Here is a 21,290-nt window from a genome sequence, read left to right as displayed (position 1 = left end):
ACCTGATGTCCTTACCTCCATTCTGTTCCCCTCCCACAGGACGCAGACCCCTGGGGGTTTCTTTCCTGCCTCTCTGCCTGTTCCTGCTGTCTGGACCATGGGTCTCCTCAACACCTTCTCCCCAGCGCAGCTGACTCTGACCCTGCTCAGAACCTTGGTTCTCACAGTACTGCTCTGCAAAGCCTTCCTGGGCTAGCCCGCGACGCCCCAAGCCACTGTGCTTCCTGGCCCACCTACTCTCTCTTAAGGTTCCTTTCCCTGCCCTGCCCCCGTTTACCTGTCCTCTGAGGTTCTGGGGCTGGCACTGGGGCTTCCCTCTGTGGGCTGCTAGCACTGACCACACCAATCTGACACTCAACTAATGCTGGCTGGCTGGCATAATGAAGTTTGTGAGTGATCACTTCTCACTTCTTGTTTTTTTGGCCGCCCTTCGCAGCATGTGGGATCTTAGCTCCCCGACCAGGGATTGAACTCACGCCCCCCTGCATTGGAAGCGCGGAGTCTTCCACTGGACCACCAGGGAAGTCCCTGTGAGTGATCACTGCTTACTCAGCAGCCTCTTAGCAGCTTTGGGAAATTATCTGGTAGGGGATCAGTTTATGACTATTAGCTAAATGGAGAATGGAGAGGCAAGGATTGATTGCATTAGATTTTGGTAATTTGTGACAATTACCATTTTCTACGCCTGTGACAGAATTTCAGAGCTGAGAAGCATCCTAGAGATTATTTTGCTTGAATCCGATGTTGAGGCCGAGGATGCTGAGACTCAGGCAAGTATCTGTCCAGTGTCACACAGCCTGGCCCCCAGCTCGGCGCCTTCCCACCATCATGGACTGTTGCAGAACTATCTCGCAGAAACCTTTGCGGCTGTTTGCTCCTGGCGTTCTAAATGGACCGAGAACCTAAAGGTCCAGGAGCAACTGTGAAAGAGGCAAGTGTACCAGGAAGAGAACAGTTCCACACCTGAGTAAAGCCCCTCCATGCCTGGGGAGGGGCTCCGGTTGGTCTCTCCCATCCCTGCGCTGTGTGCCAGCACAGAGCCGCTGGAATGCTGGGTCACCCACTGCAAGGTTTACCTCGGGGACCCCTGAGCACACACCCTCTCTGCAGCCTCAATGCAGCGGGTCCTGCCCATCATTTGCACAGAACAGGTTTGCACAAAACAAGAGGAGGAAAGGATAAGAGGGAGGAGAGGGAAAGTGGGGAGAGAGATGGTGGGGGTGGGCAAGTGATGGGGAGATGCAAGAGGGGGCTGCAGAGGAAAGGGGGCAGGGGACGGGCTTCGAGCCAGTGGTGCAGGTCAGGATTTAGGGCGGGCAGAAAGTGCCAACTGCACCTTTGGCAAGGGTCCCCGGCAAGGGTCCCCAGCGATGCTTGCAGGTGCTGAGACTTCCTGTCTCCAGCACTGTCCTCTGACTTACACGGTGGCCTCATCCCGGGCGTGGTTCTGGTGCCCTCCACCTCGCGGCCGTCGCGGTCCACACACCAGCAGTAGCCAGTGCTGCCGTGGCACTGGGTGGGCGCGTAGTATCCGTGCTCATCACACTCGGGAACAAACAGTCCCGGAGGTCGGGGGCGCTGGGGGTCCACCGCCCCGAGGATGTGTTCTCGTTCATGCTGGCATCGGGTTTTCTCCACTTCTATTAGAGAGGCGAGGAAAAGGGGGGTCATCAGCTCAAGTCCCCATATCCAACTCAGAACCTCAGGAGCTGCCTGTTCACTACTGAGTTTTGTTTCATTAATTTAAAAAATTTTTTAACTTATTTTTATTGAAGTATAGTTGATTTACAATGTTATATTAGTTTCAGGTGTACAACACAGTGATTCAAATTTTTTATAGATTATACTCCATTTAAAGTTATTATAAAATATTGGCTATACTCCCTATGCTGTACAATATATCCTTATAGCTTATTTAAATTTTTTTTTTAATTTAAATTTTATATTGGAGAATAGTTGATTTACAATGTTGTTAGTTTCAGGTGTACAGATAAGTGATTCAATTATACATATACATGTCCATTCTTTTTCAGATTCTTTTCCCATATAGGTTATTACAGAGTATTGAGTAGAGTTCCCTGTGCTATACAGTAGGTCCTTGTTGATTGTCTATTTTATATATAGTAGTGTGTATATGTTAATCCCAAATGTTTTATTAATTAAAAAAAATTTAAACATCGTTATTATTTAGTGAATTTAACAGTCAAGAAGAGTATATCTACATTTTCTTTTCCTTCCTAGGCCATGTTTTTTTTTTCAGTTTTGAAAAACTGAGGCAAACTGACATAACATAAAATCAACCGTTTATTTTTTTTTTTCTGGCAGCACCCCGCGGCTTGTGGGATCTTAGTTCCCCGACCAGGGATCGACCCAAGGCCCTCGGCAGTGAAAGCACGGGGTCCTAACCACTGGACCGCCAGGGAAGTCCCCAAATCAACCATTTTACAGTGAACAATCCAGTGGCATTAGTACCGTCACAACGCTGAGTGACCGCCTCCTCCTTCTAGCACCAACGCATTTCCTCACCTCAAAAGGAAACCCCAGACCTATTAAATGGTTGTCTCCACTTCCTCCTTCATCCCAGCCCCTGGCAACCACCAGTCTGCATCTGTCTCTATGGAATTACCTATTCTGGTTATTTCTCATAAATGGAATCGTACAATATGCGACCTTTTGGGTCCGGCTGCGTTCACTCAGCAGAATGTTTTCAAGGTTCATTCATGTTGTAGCCATGTAATAGTACTTCATTATTTTATTTTTTTAAGATTTGTGTGTGTGTGTGTGTGCGGTACGCGGGCCTCTCACTGTTGTGGCCTCTCCCATTGCGGAGCACAGGCTCCGGACGTGCAGGCTCAGCGGCCATGGCTCACGGGCCCAGCTGCTCCGCGGCATGTGGGATCTTCCCAGACCAGGGCACAAACCCGTGTCCCCTGCATCGGCAGGCGGACTCTCAGCCACTGCGCCACCAGGGAAGCCCTAAGATTTTTTATTTATTTTTGGCTGCACCACACGGCATGTGGGATCTTAGTTCCCCGACAGAGATCGAAGCTGCGGCCCCTGCAGTGGAAGCTCAGAGTCTTAACCACTGGGACCACCAGGGAAGTCCCAGTACTTTGTTCTTTTTTATGGCTGAATAATATACTATTGCATGGCTACACCACATTTTGTTTATCCATTCATCACTCGATGGACAGCACTGACATTTGTTTTAAGAAATTTCAAGTGTTTCTTAAATTTGTCCATTTTATCATCACCAGCTTCTTGATTACCCACACTGAGTCTGGGTCAAAGATTTGGGGGACCAAAGATCACAGGGCACATTTACCAACATTTGTATGTTTCCTTTTAATTACGTGCTAGTGTTTGGCATGAAACATGGCCTTTTGACTGTGTAACTCAGATCCCAAGGCTGGGAAATACTGCTCTATCTTTGGGAAATTGCTGATGAGAAGCTATGAGCTGTTGTAAACTCCCATGTTTATAGAGCTGTAAGTGGCAGAGTTGCAGCTGCCTCCACACTGGCTAGACTCCAGCCACCACAGCATCCAGCCAGGCCAGCGCTGCCATCACCTCTGTGGCAACCGCCACCCAAAGCGATGCCCAGACACTGCCGAGAGCCACACTTCAGCCAAACTGAACCACGTCTGCTGCCCCTCTCCTGCGGGCCTTTCCATGTGCCGTTCATTGTGTGACTCCCCGCCCACGCCCCCCTCCTGCCCAGTGAATCCTTCAAGATCCAGCTCAGGCATGTGCTTCTCGGGCCCTCCAAGAGCTCCCAGGATGCTCTGGGCTCGCCCGCCCTGTGACTCTCATCACACTGATGCTGAGACTCTAAGGCTGTTCCTGGTCTGTCTTCCCTGAGCAGATTCTAGCCTCTGAGAAGGTAATGAGGGACTGCATCCCCTTAACCTTGACTTAGGAAGCCCCTCCTGGGCTGGAGTGGGGATGGACATGGGAATAAACCCCAGGCCCTGCCCTCAAGGAGCTCCCAGTCTGGAGGGAAGGGAACAAGCAAACACACAGTAACAATCCAATGAGTCAGTGTCTTGACAGAAGAGCCCAGGACACAGCACATACACACAAGAGGTCCTCTCTGTAGGGCTTAGAGAGCAAAGGCGTGCTGGAATGCGTTTTCTTGATCTTTACTGGAAGATTGTGGCTATATAATTGAGGTCAGGGCTCCACTGACTTTTCCTGCTAAGGAGCAGAGAATAATTATTTTTGGTTATATGGGCCATATGGTCTCTGTCACAACTCAACTCTGTGGATGTGGCATGAAAGCATCCAAGTTTAATACATACTGTAAATGAATGAGTGTGCCAATAAAACTTTATTTACAAACAGTGGGCCAGATTTGGCCTGTGGGTCTGTAGCTGTCAACCCCTGCTCTAGGGCATTGCTAGTTATGTTAGGGAGAAATCTTATATAAATACTCTAATTAATATATTAATGTGTATTAATATATTGCTGTGTTCGTAATATATATATTGTAATAATAGAGTATATAATAATATATATCATATTTCACAGAATTTCGTGTCTGAAAAATGTTTTTGATCCTCAGTTCCACCACTTCTGGCCCTGTCAGTAATGCTGGTTGACCAGCGATGGCAGGAGTAACTAATCCCACGGTATTATTTGAGGCGTGAGTAGAATGTGATGAGACAATGTGAACGGCTGGAATTTTAAGTCTTGCACTCCAGCATTCATCTGTGACTGTATCTACACCAGATGACAGAATGAAAACAAGTCTGTGGGCCACAGATAATTTCGGGGAGTGAGTTAAGCTAACGTGTGTGTGTCACCGTTGCCATAACACGTTCAGTGAGCAGGGGGCATCCTAGGCACTGGGCATGTGGGTGCAGAGGGCCCGGGGCTGGGCTAGGAATCCAGAGACCCGGGTTCTAGCGTTCATCTGTGACTGTATCACACAAGAGATCCTCTCTGTAGGGCTTGGAGAGTACAAAAGCGTGCTGGAGTGCTTTTTCTGATCTTTACTGGAAGTTTGTGGTTATACAATCGAGGGCACGGCTCCACTGACTTTTCCTGCTAAGGGGCAGAGAATAAATATTTTTGCTTATGTGGGCCATATGGTCTCTGTCACAACTCAACTCTGTGGATGTGGCATGCAAGCATCCAAGTTTAATACATATAGTAAATGAATGAGAGTGTGTTCATCCGTGACTGTATCTACACCAGGCCTTCACAGTGCATTTGGTGATGTGCTACCGATGAATGTTTAAAGTGCCTTTGTGCTGCCAATTCTCATGTCAGCCTGCTGGACGTGGCTGGCCCCTTGATTAGAAACAGTGAGCCTGCCAGAAAAGTGTGTGTTGAACCTGGGAGGGGAAACTGGGACTGCTTTCTCTTTTGTCCCAGAGGCTAATATAAAAAACAAAAACAAAAGGCCCTACTGTATAGCACAGGGAACTATATACAATATCCCGTGATAAACCATAATGGAAAAGACTATAAAGAAGAATGTTTATATGTGTGTAACTGAGCCACTTTGCTGCACAGCAGAAATTAACACAACATTGTAAATCAACTACACTTCAATTAAAAAATTAAATTAAAAACAACAAAAACAAAACGTATTTGATGTAGGAAGAGCCAAACAGAGATACAAATAAGCCATCTGGTTGATGATAAAAATGTTGGTTTTCTTCACTCTTGGATGTAGGGCTTGTTTACTTCCTCAGTATCTTACATTTGTACAGGGCTTTAGTTTCTGTACAAGCTGTCTCTGCTCACACATCGTTCACTTAATTCTCACTATAATCCTATGCAACAGGCAACTACGGTTTTTACGTCAAATGAGAGAACGGAAGCTCAGATTGGCTTCCCCAGGCCACAGCACTAGTGAGTGGCTCAGCTCGAGCTAGAACCTGGGTCTCTGGATTCCTAGCCCAGCCCCGGGCCCTCTGCACCCACATGCCCAGGGCCTAGGACACCCCCCGCACACTGAATGTGTTATGTCAACGGTGACACACACAAGTTAGCTTAACACACTCCCCCAAATTGTCTGTGGCCCACAGACTTGTTTCCCTTCCATCAACATATGTATATGGTGCCGCCTTTCCAACTAGAAAACAGGCTTGGTATTCTGTGTACTGTCAACCACATCAAACTTTTAAGGGAGGAAGGGGTACCTCCCTTGTACGTGGCTGACAGTTTTGGGTTAGCCAACACGCAAAATCTCAAGTGATCTAGAATTTCCAGTGGAGCTGTATCTCAAGTGTACCTTAAGGGCTGTACCTTGAACTTATATTAAGGTGGGGGAGACCTCAGTTGTGACTCAGGAAACAGAATTTCAAGTGTGTGTTTGTTTTGTTTTTTGTTTTTTGGCCTCGCTGCGTGGCTTGTGGGATCTCAGTTCCCCAACCAGGGACAGAACCCGCGCCCTCGGCAGTGAAAGCACCGAGTCCTAACCACTGGCCCGCCAGGGAAATTCCCCAAGTGTCTATGGAAAGCTGTGATATCACTGTGTTCCCTGGGATGGTTTCTCAGCCTGACCCACAGCAGCCCCTGTGGGTGCCTCCTGTTCAAGGCTCCAGGCTCCCACAGAGAATGTCCCACTGTGGGTGGGGTGGGGAAAAGGGATAATAAAGACACATCGGCCTTGCTTCTGGTTGATAAAATAACTGAGGCAAGATTCTCTTTGTTCACCTAGTTTAATCTGCTCCGGGGGAGGAAGCATTCGAAACCTGATACTTATCCAGGGAACAGCAGGGAGTCTGGGGTGACTCTTCTCAAATTGGGGACAAAGAGAATGAGAGGAAAAGGAAATAGATGGAGAAGAAAAAAAAGCACACGCTTTTGTCTCTTGATTTGCATCCCATTCCCTTGCCTGATTAAACTAATTCCTAGGTGTTAATTCAAATAAATAACTCTTGTAGCCTCTGATATACTCAGTGGGATAGAGGGACTTGTTGCGGGGGTTCCGTTTATTCAACCTCTTCCTGCACAGTCCAGCCCCCTCCGTAAGGGGCCACCTGCTCCCGGTGGCACTGCCACACACACGCATCTTGGGATGAGCTAACATGGGCGTGGTGAAACCATGCCTGGTCTCTGCTGGGTTTGAGATTTTTGGCTCCTAGCCTCATCTCATTAGCTGCCAAATGGACCCTTGTTAGTCCAAGACTGCCAAGTTTCCAAGAATGGGAATCTACAAGTAAAAGAACAATACCCATCTGATGTGAGGTTTACTAAGGACACCACCACAATCTCCACCACCGATGATGATGATGGTGGTAAAAATCTCTCTACTTATGAACTCTCTTCAGGTCCCTTCCCAACATTTGCCCCCAATTCTTACAGGACTGGTGAGGAAGGAGAATGCCCCCAAAAGGGGGAAATAAACTAGCAATTGGCAAAGGGCAAAAGGGGAGGGGAAAGCAGAAAGGTCATAAAGCATCAGGAAGAGAAAATGCACCTCTAGCCTGTGTGCCGTCTCATCGTGTGAAACTGCGTCTTTGGGTTTTACTCCCGTCTCCTCGGCCCACCCCCTGCATCCTTTCTCTCCTGACACCCCATTAGTGTGGGCCCTTTTTTTTGGGGGGGGGCCCATTGTGTGGCTTGCAGGATCTTAGTTCCCCGACCGGGGATTGGACCCGTATCCCCTGCAGTGGAAGCACAGAGTCCTAACAACTGAACTGCCAGGGAATTCCCTAGTGTGGGCTTTTTAAATTGGTGTATCTCTCAGATCAGGAACCCCACAGACCCTTGAATCATTTACGTGTTTGTTATAAGCATTTACCGAAACCTCTGCGAACCAGGTGCCCTGCAGGCTGTGGGCATCGTCGCTAGATACGAGGGCCCTGGGAGTTCACAGGACCCCACCAGGGTAACACATTGTGAGAAGTGGCTGGTAGTGGTTGAACAGGCTGCTTGGGAGCCGAGAGGAGGACCACCTCGGTCAAGGGGTCACCTGACGCTGAGGGCAATCAATCTGCAGTGTTCCTAATACACCCCTAATACTCTGTGTGGTTGAACCCAGTGGCCTGGGTGTAGGACTCACCTCAAGCTGGAGGTTTTCAGGCCGTGCATGGAGGAGGATAAAGAAGTCAAGAAATTCAGGATATTGGTGAGGGTGGTGACATGATGCTTCTTGGGGTTACGGTGAGAGGACTTCGAGAAAAAGAAGGGATGGAGAAGCTGACTTGGAAATGAGGCTGTGTGAGGCTACAAGGCAGGGAGGTGGTGGCCAGAGGGGGGCCACAGGCCTCAAGACCATAGGAGTTCTCCAGCCTCTGGGGGCCTGGTTCTCGGGATCCTCTATGCCCTGACCTCACCTGAGCTGCTTAACAGTATCTCGTCCCCACTATTCCTCCCCATCTCCTGTTCAAATCCTACCCATCTTCCAAGGCCAAATCCTACCCATCTTCCAAGGCCAAATCCTACTTCTCACGCTTTCCCTCACTTCCCTAGCCCACCTGGATCTCCTCTCCCAGCCACTAGTTACCACTTACAGACTCGCTATAGTTTCAAGTGCTCTCTTTTCCTGCACAGGGACAGTGTGAGCTCCTCCCGAGCGCAGACAATACTGTTTATGTGCCGAGTACAGTGATAGGCACATCACAGATGCTTAAGAAATATTTAGCAATTGATCTTGGCTAGTTAGCCAGGTGCCTTGGGCAAGTTAGGTAGCCTCTCTAAACCCTCATCCATTCAATGAGGTTAATCATACCCCCAATGACACACACCAGCCAATGATGGAGAAAACTAAGAGGTGTGGTATCCTGGACACCAAAAGAAGAAAGTGTTTTAGGCGGGAAGGTGAGGTCAACTGTACCAAGCGCTACTAAGAAACGGGGGCAGGGCTAAGATCTAACAAAGTGAAGGTCATTGCTGACTTTTACAGGAGCAGTTCCAGGGTGGGGAGGGGGGTTGGGGGACGGTAGGGCAAAGCTGACTGCAGTGGTGAAACCGAGCAGCACCCTGTGGGGCTCCTGGGCACAAAAGCCTTTCTGTGTCCCCCCCATTTGTTGATTACAGGAAATAGGCTTCATTCAGCCTCCAAGACCTTCCCTGAGTTCCAATGGGCAGGTTCAAAGATGCTAATCAGGGAAGGGAGGGGATGCAGAGACAAGAGAGGAACAGTCAAGAAACAATAGCGCAGCCTTGGGGCAGGGTCCGGGTTCCCCCTCAAGGGACACACAGAACAGTATCTTCGAGCTGTTTTGCAGACACTGAAACCCTCACCAGGCGGGAGAAGTTAACTGTTTGCTGCCCACAAGCTCGGAGACCCCAGACCGGCTGGAACCAGAAGGTGGAGGATGCCGACTCCCGCTTACCTCACCACCAACCAATCAGAAGAAGGTCCACGAGCTGATCACGCCCTCTTTGAACCATTGCTATAAAACTCCTCACTACTCCCTCCAGGTCGGGACGCACAGTTTTGAGGCCATGAGCCCGCTGTGCCCCCCTTTGCCTGGCAAAGCAATAAAGCTCTTCTTTTCCACTTCGCCCAAAACTCTGTCTCCGAGATATAATTGGGTATCGGGGTACAGAGGCTGGATTTGGCTTCAGTAGTTCAAGAGGGAATGGGAGGCTCTGGGAAGAGTGTAACAGCCTAGTTTTAGAATCTAATTACAGACAGAATAGCTACAAAAGCCATGGGCAACATTTACAGTGAAACGAGGTGACCAGGTTGTCCTATAAACCCTCAAACACAAGCAGGGGGCACAAAGCCCCCCTGGTGTCAGGGTCTGTGTAGAGAAAGGAGAGGGAAGCGGCAGGGCATCTAACAGTTCTGGGAACAGGAGAACCCAAAGAGCTAACAGGTACTCAGCTGGAAAGCGGGCCAATTTGAAAATGGCAGCTGAAACTTTGGAGGGATTTTTCTACTCCAAGGTGGAATGTAAAGCCAACAGCAGCTGGAAGATCTTGCCCCTACTGGGGAGAAAGTGCTGGGAATGGAATCAAAACTAAGGAGGATGAAGATGACATGTACAAGGAAAGAGAAGGTCTGGCGGGGGAGGGGAGCAGAGCCAGGAAATTGTAATGTAAGCTGAAATATTTTTAAACACTTCACCAAAAGAGCAGAAGAGGAAGCTCTGTGTCGCTAGAAAAAGCTATCTGCACCAAGCTTCTTTCAGAAAGTTCAGGAAAACTAAAACTCTCATAAAAATGAACAACAGAAAAGTATGGAAGGCAAATCCAACACAAAGTTACTATAAGGAAAAAGGATATAAAAGAATGTGGTCAGGAGTACAACAACCCTACAGATAGTGAAAGCTTGCCAAAAAGATGTGCTAACGGATCAAAACTGTAATCGTCTATTGGGCTGGCCAAAATGTTCGTTAGGGTTTTTCTGTAAGATATTATGAAAAAACCCAAACGAACCTTCGGCCAACCCAATATTTCAACTTAAGCGAAAAGACAGTAGAAAATGATAAAAAAAAAAAAAAAAACAGGAAAGAACAAAACAAATCAGCATTTGAAAAACTCAAAAATGAGGCAACAGAATTCAGGAAAGAAGTAGAAACTTTTAAAGAAGAATCATTTCAGAAATGAAGACTCAACTAGACGGAACACAAAGTGAATAAACATAACAGAGTATGCCTTAGAAGAAACAGAAGGTGGAAGTGAGGAAAACGTTTAAAGAAAAAAAGAAAGGGTATCAAACAAATTTAGGAGATTCGGGCAGATATTGGAGAGACGCAAAGACGATTCAATATGCAAAATGGAAGTCCCTAAAATATAACCCAAAGCAAGGAAAGTGAACAAATACTAAAACTAAAATTCCAGAAAACTTTCCTGAAATTAAAAGATGTGAAGTGACAAATTGAAAAAGCACACCGTGTAACTAAGACCCAGAAAAACCAACACCAAGTCATATTCTAGTAAAACTGTTGAACTTTTGAAGGGAACTATGGAAGAGAAAGAAAAAAGTCCTTTGGGCATCCAGGTAAAAAGGGGAACATTATCTTCCAATTATCATTTGCCCTTTGGACAGCCATGCTTTATGTCAGAGGAATATTTGAGATAGTCAAAGAAAGAAAATGAACCAAGGAATACTGTTTTCATGAGCCCTTCCCGAGAAATTTACTAGAGAACAAGCTTCTGGCAACCAAATAACTAGAGAGGCATTGACATAAGGACTGGTAACAAGCAATAAATAGTGACTTGCTGAACTAAGACCAGATGAGGGCTCGAAGTGAGAGAACATAGGGACTTCCCTGTCGGTCCAGTGGTTAAGACTCCATGCTTCCACTGCAGCGGGCGTGGGTTTGATCCCTGGTCGGTTAACTAAGATCCCACGTGCTGCAGAGCACAGCCAAAAACCAAAAACGAACAAACAAACAAAGTGAGAGAATATAGTAGGTGTTGGTTACACGTACATGCCCAGGCAATGTAGCTATAACTACAAAAATAGGAGGGCACGTGCAAAAAATTTTAACTGTTCTAAGAAATTGTATTGGTGGTATGTAGTATTTGAATTCTCAGCCTGTTATGTGTGTAGTGTGGAATAAAGTAAATACGGACTTATGGTCTATTCTAATTCTTACATCCACTGTGCCCTTGAGAACCAGGATTCTCAGTGTGGAAGAAAGGAGATATGGATATAATCTAGACGGGGTAAAAGAAAAACCCTGTGGTCATGTATGTGAATTGGAACTATCAACACGGACTCATGAATTCCTAGCTCTGTCTGAACATTTCTACTACTTAGATTGTGGTCCTGCAATGCTATTTCCCACTAAAAGAAGAGCTTCATGGAAAAAAGGCTGGTTCTACTTCAGAGAGCAAGGAAGATATTAAAGACCACAGTGGACCCTCTGTATCTGCAAGGTTCCACATCCTCGGATTCAACCAACTACAGATCGAATATATTAGAAAAAAAATCCCAGAAAGTTCCAAAAAGCAAAATTTGAATTTGCCACACAATTTACATAGCATTTTCATTGTGTTTACAACTATTTACATAGCATTTACATTATTTTTACATACCATTTACATTGTATTTATAATTATTTACATACCATTTACATTGTATTAGGTATTGTAAGTAATCTAGAGATGATTTAAAGTATCGGGAAGGATGTGGATAGGTTATATGAAAATACTACACCATTTTATACAAGAAATTTGAGCGTCTGTGGATTTTACTATCCTCAGGGGTTCTGAAACCAGACCCCCATGGATACGGAGGGTTGACTATACTAGGATCATGTCAAAAGGACCAGAGGCCAAACTGAAGAGGTTCCCATGGGCCAAAGATGGAACTCTGAATCACAATGAGAATAATGATTACAACCAATTGATACCCATGAGTCTATAATGCTATTAAAAAACTAACAATTAATTAACAAACTTCATTGGCTAATAAGGAATCAATCTGTTATCTTGTCAAACAGTAAGAAAAAAAAAGGGAAAGATCCAAGCATTTATCCTGCCTTTTCTTTATGAAATGTACCACTGGGCATCCAAACAGTAGATGAGGGGAAGCATTTCTTTATAAATATTCCAACTAATAAATGAAAAAAAAAAAAAAACAAGCATTTATCCTGCCTTTTCTTTATGAAATGTACCACTGGGCATCCAAACAGTAGATGAGGGGAAGCATTTCTTTATAAATATTCCAAAAAAAAAAAAAAAAAAAAAAAAAAAAACCCACCATGATGATAGAATTAGACTATTGCCATTTTGTTACCCACTAAACAATAATGGACCTAAGCAATGAGCATCAATTCCAACTAATAAAGGAGAAAGAAATGATAGAATTAACATCTCACCATTTGCCACTCCCTGGAAATTAATGGATCTAGGACATAATCATTAATGGCTCCTAACATCACCTGGAGTGAGACAAGCAGACTTTATGCGCTTCTGATGTAAGGTAAGACCACCACTTGTCTTGCCAAAAGGACTGAACCCAAGTCTGATCAAGCCTCTGGACTCAGCTGCCAGTTTGCAGACGATATGGAGAACAGAGGAGCGTGTTGAACTGCCCCAGACTGTGGGAGACTACAGCTCAAAAGTCTTGGGTTCTTCAATAGATAAACTTCAAGGACAAGAAAGGGATGGCAGAGGGAACTAGAGAGAGAAAAACAAGCAACTCTAAATCTATAGTGTCTAGGAATGTACATGTATGATGAAACAAGAAGTGCAAGGAAGTGATTTCTGTGAAGGCGATGTTGGTGGTGACTTTTGGAGAGAAGGCAATGACTAGAACAGAGCACCTGCAGCAGCTTCTGGGGCTGCTGGTAAAGTTCCACCTCTTGACCCGAGTGGTAGTCACATGGGGGTTCACCTTAGCTATCCATCCTTGAGCTATCCATCTGTTCTATACGACTTTCTGTATCTATGTTTTATCTTACAATAAAACGGTAGAAAAAAGGAGAGAGAATGGGAGAAGAGGAAGCGGAAGTAGAACTCTAGACAACCCTCATGAGGAATTAAACACTATAAAAGGGAGGAGGAATGGGACGGCTGTTGGGGAAGGGTGGAGGCTCAAGGGAAGTCCTCATTTGTGTCTTTTATCGTTTGTTTGTTTTTTTTGCAGTACGCGGGCCTCTCAGTGTTGTGGCCTCTCCCGTTGCGGAGCACAGGCTCCGGACGCGCAGGCTCAGCGGCCGTGGCTCACGGGCCCAGCCGCTCCGCGGCATGTGGCATCCTCCTGGACCGGGGCACGAACCCGTGTCTCCTGCAGCGGCAGGCGGACTCTCAACCACTGCGCCACCAGGGAAGCCCCTCATTTGTGTCTTTTAGATGAGAAATGGCTCGTCTGCAGGCTGATTGGAATTATCCAGTAGAAATGGAAAGAATAACCATCCAGGATGGGGGAGGCTACCGCAGGAATGGCAATTTCATCTCAGACAAACAATAATCTGGCACATTAAATTAATGTTGATTGGAAATTTATGATTTGACATTTGGTTGGTATTTAATTTGTAAATGTGTTTTGCTTAAAAATGTTTTTCTTTCAAAAAGGGTCTTATGCAATTTTGAGAAAAGTTGCTTTAGAAAATTCTTTTCTATAAAGAGTTCAAGAAACCTTTTTGTAAACTAAGAAATTATTCGGGCCTCATGTTCCTTATTTACAAAATAAAGGAGATGAATTACAGAATTTCTGGGGCCCTTTCCAGCTCTCAGTGGGAAATTCAAGTTTTCTAACAGTGGGTTTGTTTGAAACAAAGTGCAAACTGTAACACAAACAGACGCACAGCAAACAAAAAGTACATGTTAAATTGTTCCTCAGTTTTCCTCCCTTTACATTGTATTATCCTAAATGTTTTCCTCTTTCCATGCAGCCCTACTTTCTGAACTCTTTAATTACCTGTCTATAGATGGCTATGGATCTGGAAGCAGTAAGCTGGTAAGCGTGCCTGGTGCCAAGCGTAAAGAAAAGTGATCAAGCATCCCCAGGTTTGGTACTTGTCCTTAAAAATTCGGGCTTTAGGGCTTCCCTGGTGGCGCAGTGGTTGAGAGTCCGCCTGCCAATGCAGGGGACACGGGTTTGTGCCCCAGTCCGGGAGGATCCCACATGCCGCGGAGCGGCTGGGCCCGTGAGCCATGGCCGCTGAGCCTGCGCGTCCGGAGCCTGTGCTCCGCAACGGGAGAGGCCACAACAGTGAGAGGCCCGCGTACCGCAAAAAAAAACAAAAACAAACAAAAAAAAAACTCGGGCTTTACATCTCTAGCCCAGGATTCTTCATACTCCTCTTTCATCCTCTAATAAGCTCTCCTATATGCCAAACCTCTACCCAGTTCCATTCCCCCAGACCTGTCACCTCCTCATATTCCCACACTTAGGTAGCTCCCTTTCACACTGTAGGAGGGTTGGCCTGTGACTAATAGTATCAGCAGAAGTGACAGCATTGTCATTTCCAAGGTTAGGTTACAAAAGACTGTGGCTTCCATAAAAAAAGAATGAAATCATGCCATTTGTGGCAACATGGATGGACCTAGAGATTATCATACTAAGTGAAATAAGTCAGACAAAGACAAACATATATCACTTATATGTGGAATCTAAAAAAAAAAGATACAAATGAACTTATTTACAAAACAGACATAGAAAACAAATTTATGGTTACCAAAGGGGAAAGGGGTGGGGGAGGGATAAATTAGGAGTTTGGGATTAACAGATACACACCACTATATATAAAATAGGGAAACAATAAGGACCTACTGTATAGCACTGGGAAATATATTCAGTAACTTGTAATAACCTATAATAGGAAAGAATCTGAAAAAATATATATATATACATATACATATATATAACTGAGTCACTTTGCTCTACACTTGAAACTAACACAACATTGTAAATTAACTATACTTCAATTAAAAAATGCAAAAAAAGAAAAAAAGAAAAATACCTTTAAAAAATTTTTTTTGAAAAAGACTGTGGCTTTCATGTTGGGCACACTCCCCTTCCTTGCTTGCTCTGGAGGGAGCCAGCTGCCAGGTCTTGAACACACTTAGGCAGCTCCGTGGGGAGACCTGTGCTATGAGGAACTGAGGTCCTCCATCCAGCAGCCCATAAGGGCTGCCAACCACCATAGGGATCCTTCAGCCCCAGATGAATCTCAGAGAAGATGGTAGCCCGGCTAAGGTCTTGACAACAACCTCTTGAGAGACCTTGAACCCAGATCACCCAGCTAAGCTCCTGAATCCCTGCCCCACAGAAACTGTGAGATAATACACATTTACTGCTTTAAGCTGCTAACTCTGGGGGATAATTTGTTACACAGAAATAGATAACTAACATGGCAGCTTTCAGACTTCCTGACCACAATCCATAGAAATGCTTTCCACTCTGCAACTCAGGACACACATTCATGCTTACACATACACACACATGCACACACTCAGCCATGCACTAGACAAGCATCCACAACTATTATTTCATGAAACAACACTTATTCCTACTGCATATAGTCGGCATACTCTATTTTCTCGATTATTGTTTTCTTTTTCGTTCCATTCCATTTAAAAGAAAATGGTAATAGTGCCCCACTGAGCTGATTTCACAATCCACACATGCATTTTGGGCAAAGAGTGCAGAAGGACAGTGGGGAACAAATCATCATTTTTTTTTGTTTTGTTTATCATTGGCTGATACTGCAGTAGCCATTGACCTTAACTGACTCACCCCTAAAGCTAGTTTAGTTTTTTATTTTTTTAAACTAGCCCCTCTGTATAGAGTAGGTACCCAAAACTGCTCAATGTCTAATCCCTACACTTCATTATGCTTGGTAATAGGAGTCCAGATAACACTATACTTAATCTTTCATTAATATTTCATTAACTATTTAGTCACACAAAATTTAGAAAAATATGATGAAAACCTCAGTGTTCATATTCCAGCTGGGAAAAAAAAAAAAAAAACATTAGAAATACAAATGCAGCCCTTGTGCAGCCCTTCCCAACCCCAATTCCCTCTCCTACCATAGAAGTAACCTTTATCCTGAAGCTTTTGTTTCTCATTCCCATGCATGCATTTTATAGTTTTATTGTATATGTTTATACATATTCAGGTTTCTTCTCACAGAGGCTTATATTTCATATAAATGGGATCATACTGCATATATCCTTTTATGACTATTTTTTTTAATATGTAAGAAGTAAATTTATTGAGAGAGAGACACACTCCGTAGACAGAGCGTGAGCCATCTCAGAAAGTGAGAGTCTTTTATGACTTTTTTTTTTTTTTTTGGGGGCGCGGGGCCTCCCCCTGTCGTCGCCTCTCCCGTTGCGGAGCACAGGCTCCGGACGCGCAGGCTCAGCGGCCATGGCTCACGGGCCCAGCCGCTCCGCGGCATGTGGGATCTTCCCAGACCGGGGCACGAACCCGTGTCCCCTGCATCGGCAGGCGGACTCTCAACCACTGCGCCACCAGGGAAGCCCTTTTATGACTTTTTTATGCCCAACATGCTGTGGAGATTTATCCATTAACTCTAGTTCACTCAGATTTATTTATTTACTTATTTATTATTTAATGTGTTCATTCATTCATTTATTTATTTGCTGCACCTCACGGCTCGCATAATCTTAGTTCCGCGACCAGGGATTCAACCAGGGCCCTTGGCAGTGAAAGCACGGAGTCCTAACCATGGACCACTAGGCGATTCCCTCTAGTTCACTCATTTTAACTCCTGTATATTATTTCATGGTATGAATTGTACCCAGACTCATTTGTCCATTCCTCCTGCTGGTAGTCACTTAAGACTTTTTTTTCTGTTATGAACAATACTCGATGGACACATATATTTCCAGTGTACATTCTCTCTCGAGCATATAAATAGATGTTGAATTTCTTAAGAAAACAGGATTAAATACCTAAATAAATCCTAGCAAAGAACTCTGATTGGTTTTATCCTTCTCTCATTTTTGTATCCCAGACTATAGGTCTGGATTTGTTTCTGTTTACTCAGTAGAGCCTCGAAAACGGGGCCAGGTGTCGGGTTAAAAGAACAAAAATAAAAAATGAAACATCTGCTTCCTTTTGAACTGGAGATGTGAAGGAAGCCTAAGGAGATAATGCCTTCGTCATTTTTAATAGCTGCTGGAATGTCTTAACTCAAATGATCATGAACTTTACGCTATGTAACCTGCCTATCAGAATCTGTGGGGAGAGCCGTGTCTTTTACGCATGATTTCAGGAACAAAAGGTTGATCCTGCCTGGGTTCACCTAGGCTGGGGATCAGCAAACTTTTTCTGTCAAGGGCCAGGTAGTAAGTATTTCAGGTTTTACAGTCTCTACCACAACTACTGACCTCTGTCTTTGCAGAATGAAAGCAGCCATAGGCTATTCATAAACTAGAGTATGAGTGCTCCAATAAAACTTTATTTACAAAAACAGGCAGTGGACCAGATTTGACCTGCAAGTCATAGTTTGTTGAGTCCTGTCCTAAGCAGAAGAAAACAATTTAGACCAGCAATATGTAGTATTGTATATCGAAATTTAAACTTTAATCTGATATTCTTCTCTTTTTAGATGGTCAATTATCCTAAAAACTGGTCACACTCAGTCCTGTTGAGAGTGCGAATAAATAATTATCAATACTATTATACACTGCCAGTAGGAGAGGTGCATTCATTTATTTCCTCAACAACTATAAAGAGCTATGAGCCCCAACATAGGCCACGTACTCCACAGGATACTGGGGACATGAAAATAAAGTGCACAGGCACCCTATGCTCAAGGCACTCAAGGCTAGTGAAGGGAGGCAGACATTGAAATAGCTTGTAATTGCTCAAAAAAGTGATGAAATGGAAATTTCCATGTATCCCTTATTGAAACATTGACAGTGGCATAAATATATTTTGCCAACAACAGCAGCAGCAATTAAAATAAGTAACAACTCAACTGGCTAACTGCAGTCGGAGGCGTCAGATACATCCTTAATCTCATGACAGGATACCATGTGATTTCAGGAACTGAATCCAGGTTGGAGTCCATCGGGCAGACCTGGGTTTGAGACTTAGTTCTAGGACTTACTACCCCTGGGACCTAGGTTGTGCTTTTATCTCTGCATTTTAGCATCCTCTATGTAAATGGAAATACTAATAGTACTTACTTTAAAGAGATGATTATGAACATTACATGAAATAGTGTAGGTAAAGCACCCAGCACACAGTAGGCTTCATGCAAATGGCAGCTAATTATACATATTCATTCAACAGCATTTGTTGAGTGCCTCCTAAGTTCCAGGATCATTCCAGGTACTGAACTAGGGCTATCATTATCCTCATGATCTAATGAGATACCACAAAAGTCTCAACTTTCGAAGCTGCACAGTCCAGGTGTAACAGGTGGTACGCCCAATTCTGCAGAGTCCTCAGCCTGCCTCTTCCCACAACTGGTGGCCCTTCACCTCCTCCACCCGAACCCCAGCACCATTCCCCGTGACTCTTAGGAATCTGTGATGGTTAATTTTAGGTGTCAACTTGACTGGGCCACAGGGTGCCCAGATATTTGGTCAAATATTATTCTGGGTGTTTCTCTGAGGGTGTTTCTGGCTGAGATTAACCTTTCACTCTGTAGGTGGGTGGGCCTCATCCAATCAGTGGAGGGCCAGAATTGAACACAAAGGTGGACCCTTCCCCGAGTAAGAAGGAATTCTCCCTTCCTGATGACCTATGAATGGAACATGAGCTTTTTCCTGCCTTTGGATTCAGACACTGGCTATTCCTAGGTCTCCAGCTTGCCAACTACAACCCCTGGGACTTGCTAACGTCTATAGTTGTGTGGGACAATTCCTTCTGATAAATCTCTTTATATATAAATAAATATATTTCTCTCTCTCTCGCTATACACACACACACACACACACACACATATCCATTAGTTCTGTTTCTCTGCAGAACCCTAATACAGATCAGTTCTTACCCTGTATTGCTCAAGTCACAGGGATGACCAGCCTCCAGGCTGCCAGCACAGTTCTGGTCCAGGTGTGGGGCCCCCGGAGTTGTGCAGTGTGCAACCCTCACGCTCAAAACCGCAGCTGTGCTCTGATCGCCCACCTCAACTCTCCACGGAGCCTCCCATGTCCCCACCTCGCCTTCTCTCCCAGGGCCATGTACTCAGTACTCCTGGACAAGGCAATGACCCACCAACTCCAAACGTCCCCGACACCTTACCTCCAGGCATGCAATGGAAGCCGTCTCCCTGATAACCAGGTTTGCACTGGCACGTGAAGGACCCTGGAGTGTTGTAGCAGACGGCATCAGGGTGACATCGGCTTAGCTGGCATTCATCCACATCTGCAAGACAACCACCAAGCCCGGGGATAGTGAGATTCTTTCTAGAATTCCTAGTTTACAGAATAATATAAGCTACTTGCTCAACTTTTGGGGACTCAGTTTCTAATCTGGGAACAGTGATTTAAGAACTCACCAAACATTAATTATCAAAACACTAACTCCTCAATTTCTATCTAGTGTATTTATAAATGTGTTTCACTTTGATGTTTTCATGAAAAATCAAGCATGCAAAAGGAAAAACGAGAGGATTTTTTTTCATTATTTCCTTCTCATCATAAAAGAGAGCTTCAAAAATGTCTGAGTTTGGAGACAGATGATTAACTGCTTGACAGAAAAATCTCAAAGACCAGAGAAAATTCACATGTTCAGTAACAAAGAGAAAGTATTTCAGAAATTATAATCTCTTAGAGAAGCTTGGACTTTCCAGAAATACTCCATGGTATAATGTTAAGCAATTTTGCAAACCAGGGGACCAGGGAACGGTGTTCAGAGTTATTTCACTTAAAATTATCTCTAAGAGCACCCTGGCTGCCAACAATGGACTGATCTGAGGTCTGAATTTTGTGGAACCATTTATTCTCTGCATCTGAAGTCATTTATTCAAAAAGGGGACTTCACTTTTTTTGGAACACAAGATTAGAGCAGGCCAGGTGAATGACTGTATGTATCTTATTAAATAAAAGGCTGGACTTTAAGCTCCATGTGTGTAAGGATTGTTTGTCTTTTCATGAAAGACAATCTCCTCAGTCCCTAGCAGACAGAGGTGTTTAATTATTGCCTGAACGAGCAAGTGACATGGAACAAAATGGTACAGGAAGGACAAGTGTCTTCCCCAGTGAGAACAGCCCCCCAAAGAAAACACATAATTCAAATTACTAGAGATACAAAACACAGCCCATCTACTCAACAGAGTTGAGAGAAGAATTCTTTTTTTTTTTTTAATTTAATTTAATTATTTATTTTTGGCTGCGTTGGGTCTTCGTTGCTGAGCACGGGCTTTCTCTAGTTGTGGCGAGCGGGGGCTACTCTTCATTGCGGTGCATGGGCTCTAGGTGCACGGGCTCAGTAGTTGTGGCTCACGGGCTCTAGAGCACAGGCTCAATAGTTGTGGTGCATGGGCTTAGCTGCTCCACGGCATGTGGGATCTTCCCGGACCAGGGATCGAACCCATGTCCCCTGCATTGGCAGGCGGATTCTTAACCACAGCGCCACCAGGGAAGCCCAAGAAGAATTCTCTTGAATTTGGAGTTGAGTCAGTAATTAGTATATGATAAGTATCACCCAGGGAATTTTTTCAGGTTACACAGGGAGGAAAGTCAGAGTGACCACGTACCTTGGCAGGCTCTGCCATCCCCAGAGAAGCCTGGCAGACAGGAGCAGGTGTAGGAGGAGCCTCCCAAATAGATGCACTGGGCCCGCTGAGAGATGTCACAGTCATGAAGGCCAGTCTCACAGTAGTTGATGGGGCGCTGGTCCACGACAGCTTCAGACAAAAGGTTGACACGCAATGTTTGGAAGAGTCCCCTGAGCAGTCCCAGGGCCCTTCCAAGCAGTGTAGTCCACTGAGGTG

General features: G+C 44.9%; 1 protein-coding gene across 1 annotated transcript in view; it reads right to left on the bottom strand.

Annotated features, from left to right (window-relative positions):
- Window positions 1-21,290, bottom strand: part of NID1 (nidogen 1) — a 94,801-nt gene that overhangs the window by 17,921 nt on the left and 55,590 nt on the right. The window contains 3 exon segments of the mRNA XM_007452942.1: window positions 1,422-1,640; window positions 19,598-19,720; window positions 21,054-21,203. Coding sequence (XP_007453004.1) covers window positions 1,422-1,640; window positions 19,598-19,720; window positions 21,054-21,203 — 492 coding nt within the window.

Source organism: Lipotes vexillifer, unplaced genomic scaffold (assembly GCF_000442215.2).
Source record: "Lipotes vexillifer unplaced genomic scaffold, Lipotes_vexillifer_v1.1 scaffold1088, whole genome shotgun sequence".
Lineage (NCBI taxonomy): Eukaryota > Metazoa > Chordata > Mammalia > Artiodactyla > Lipotidae > Lipotes > Lipotes vexillifer.
The sequence above is the reverse complement of the archived record's forward strand: the minus strand, read 5'-3'. Positions and strand labels throughout refer to the sequence as shown.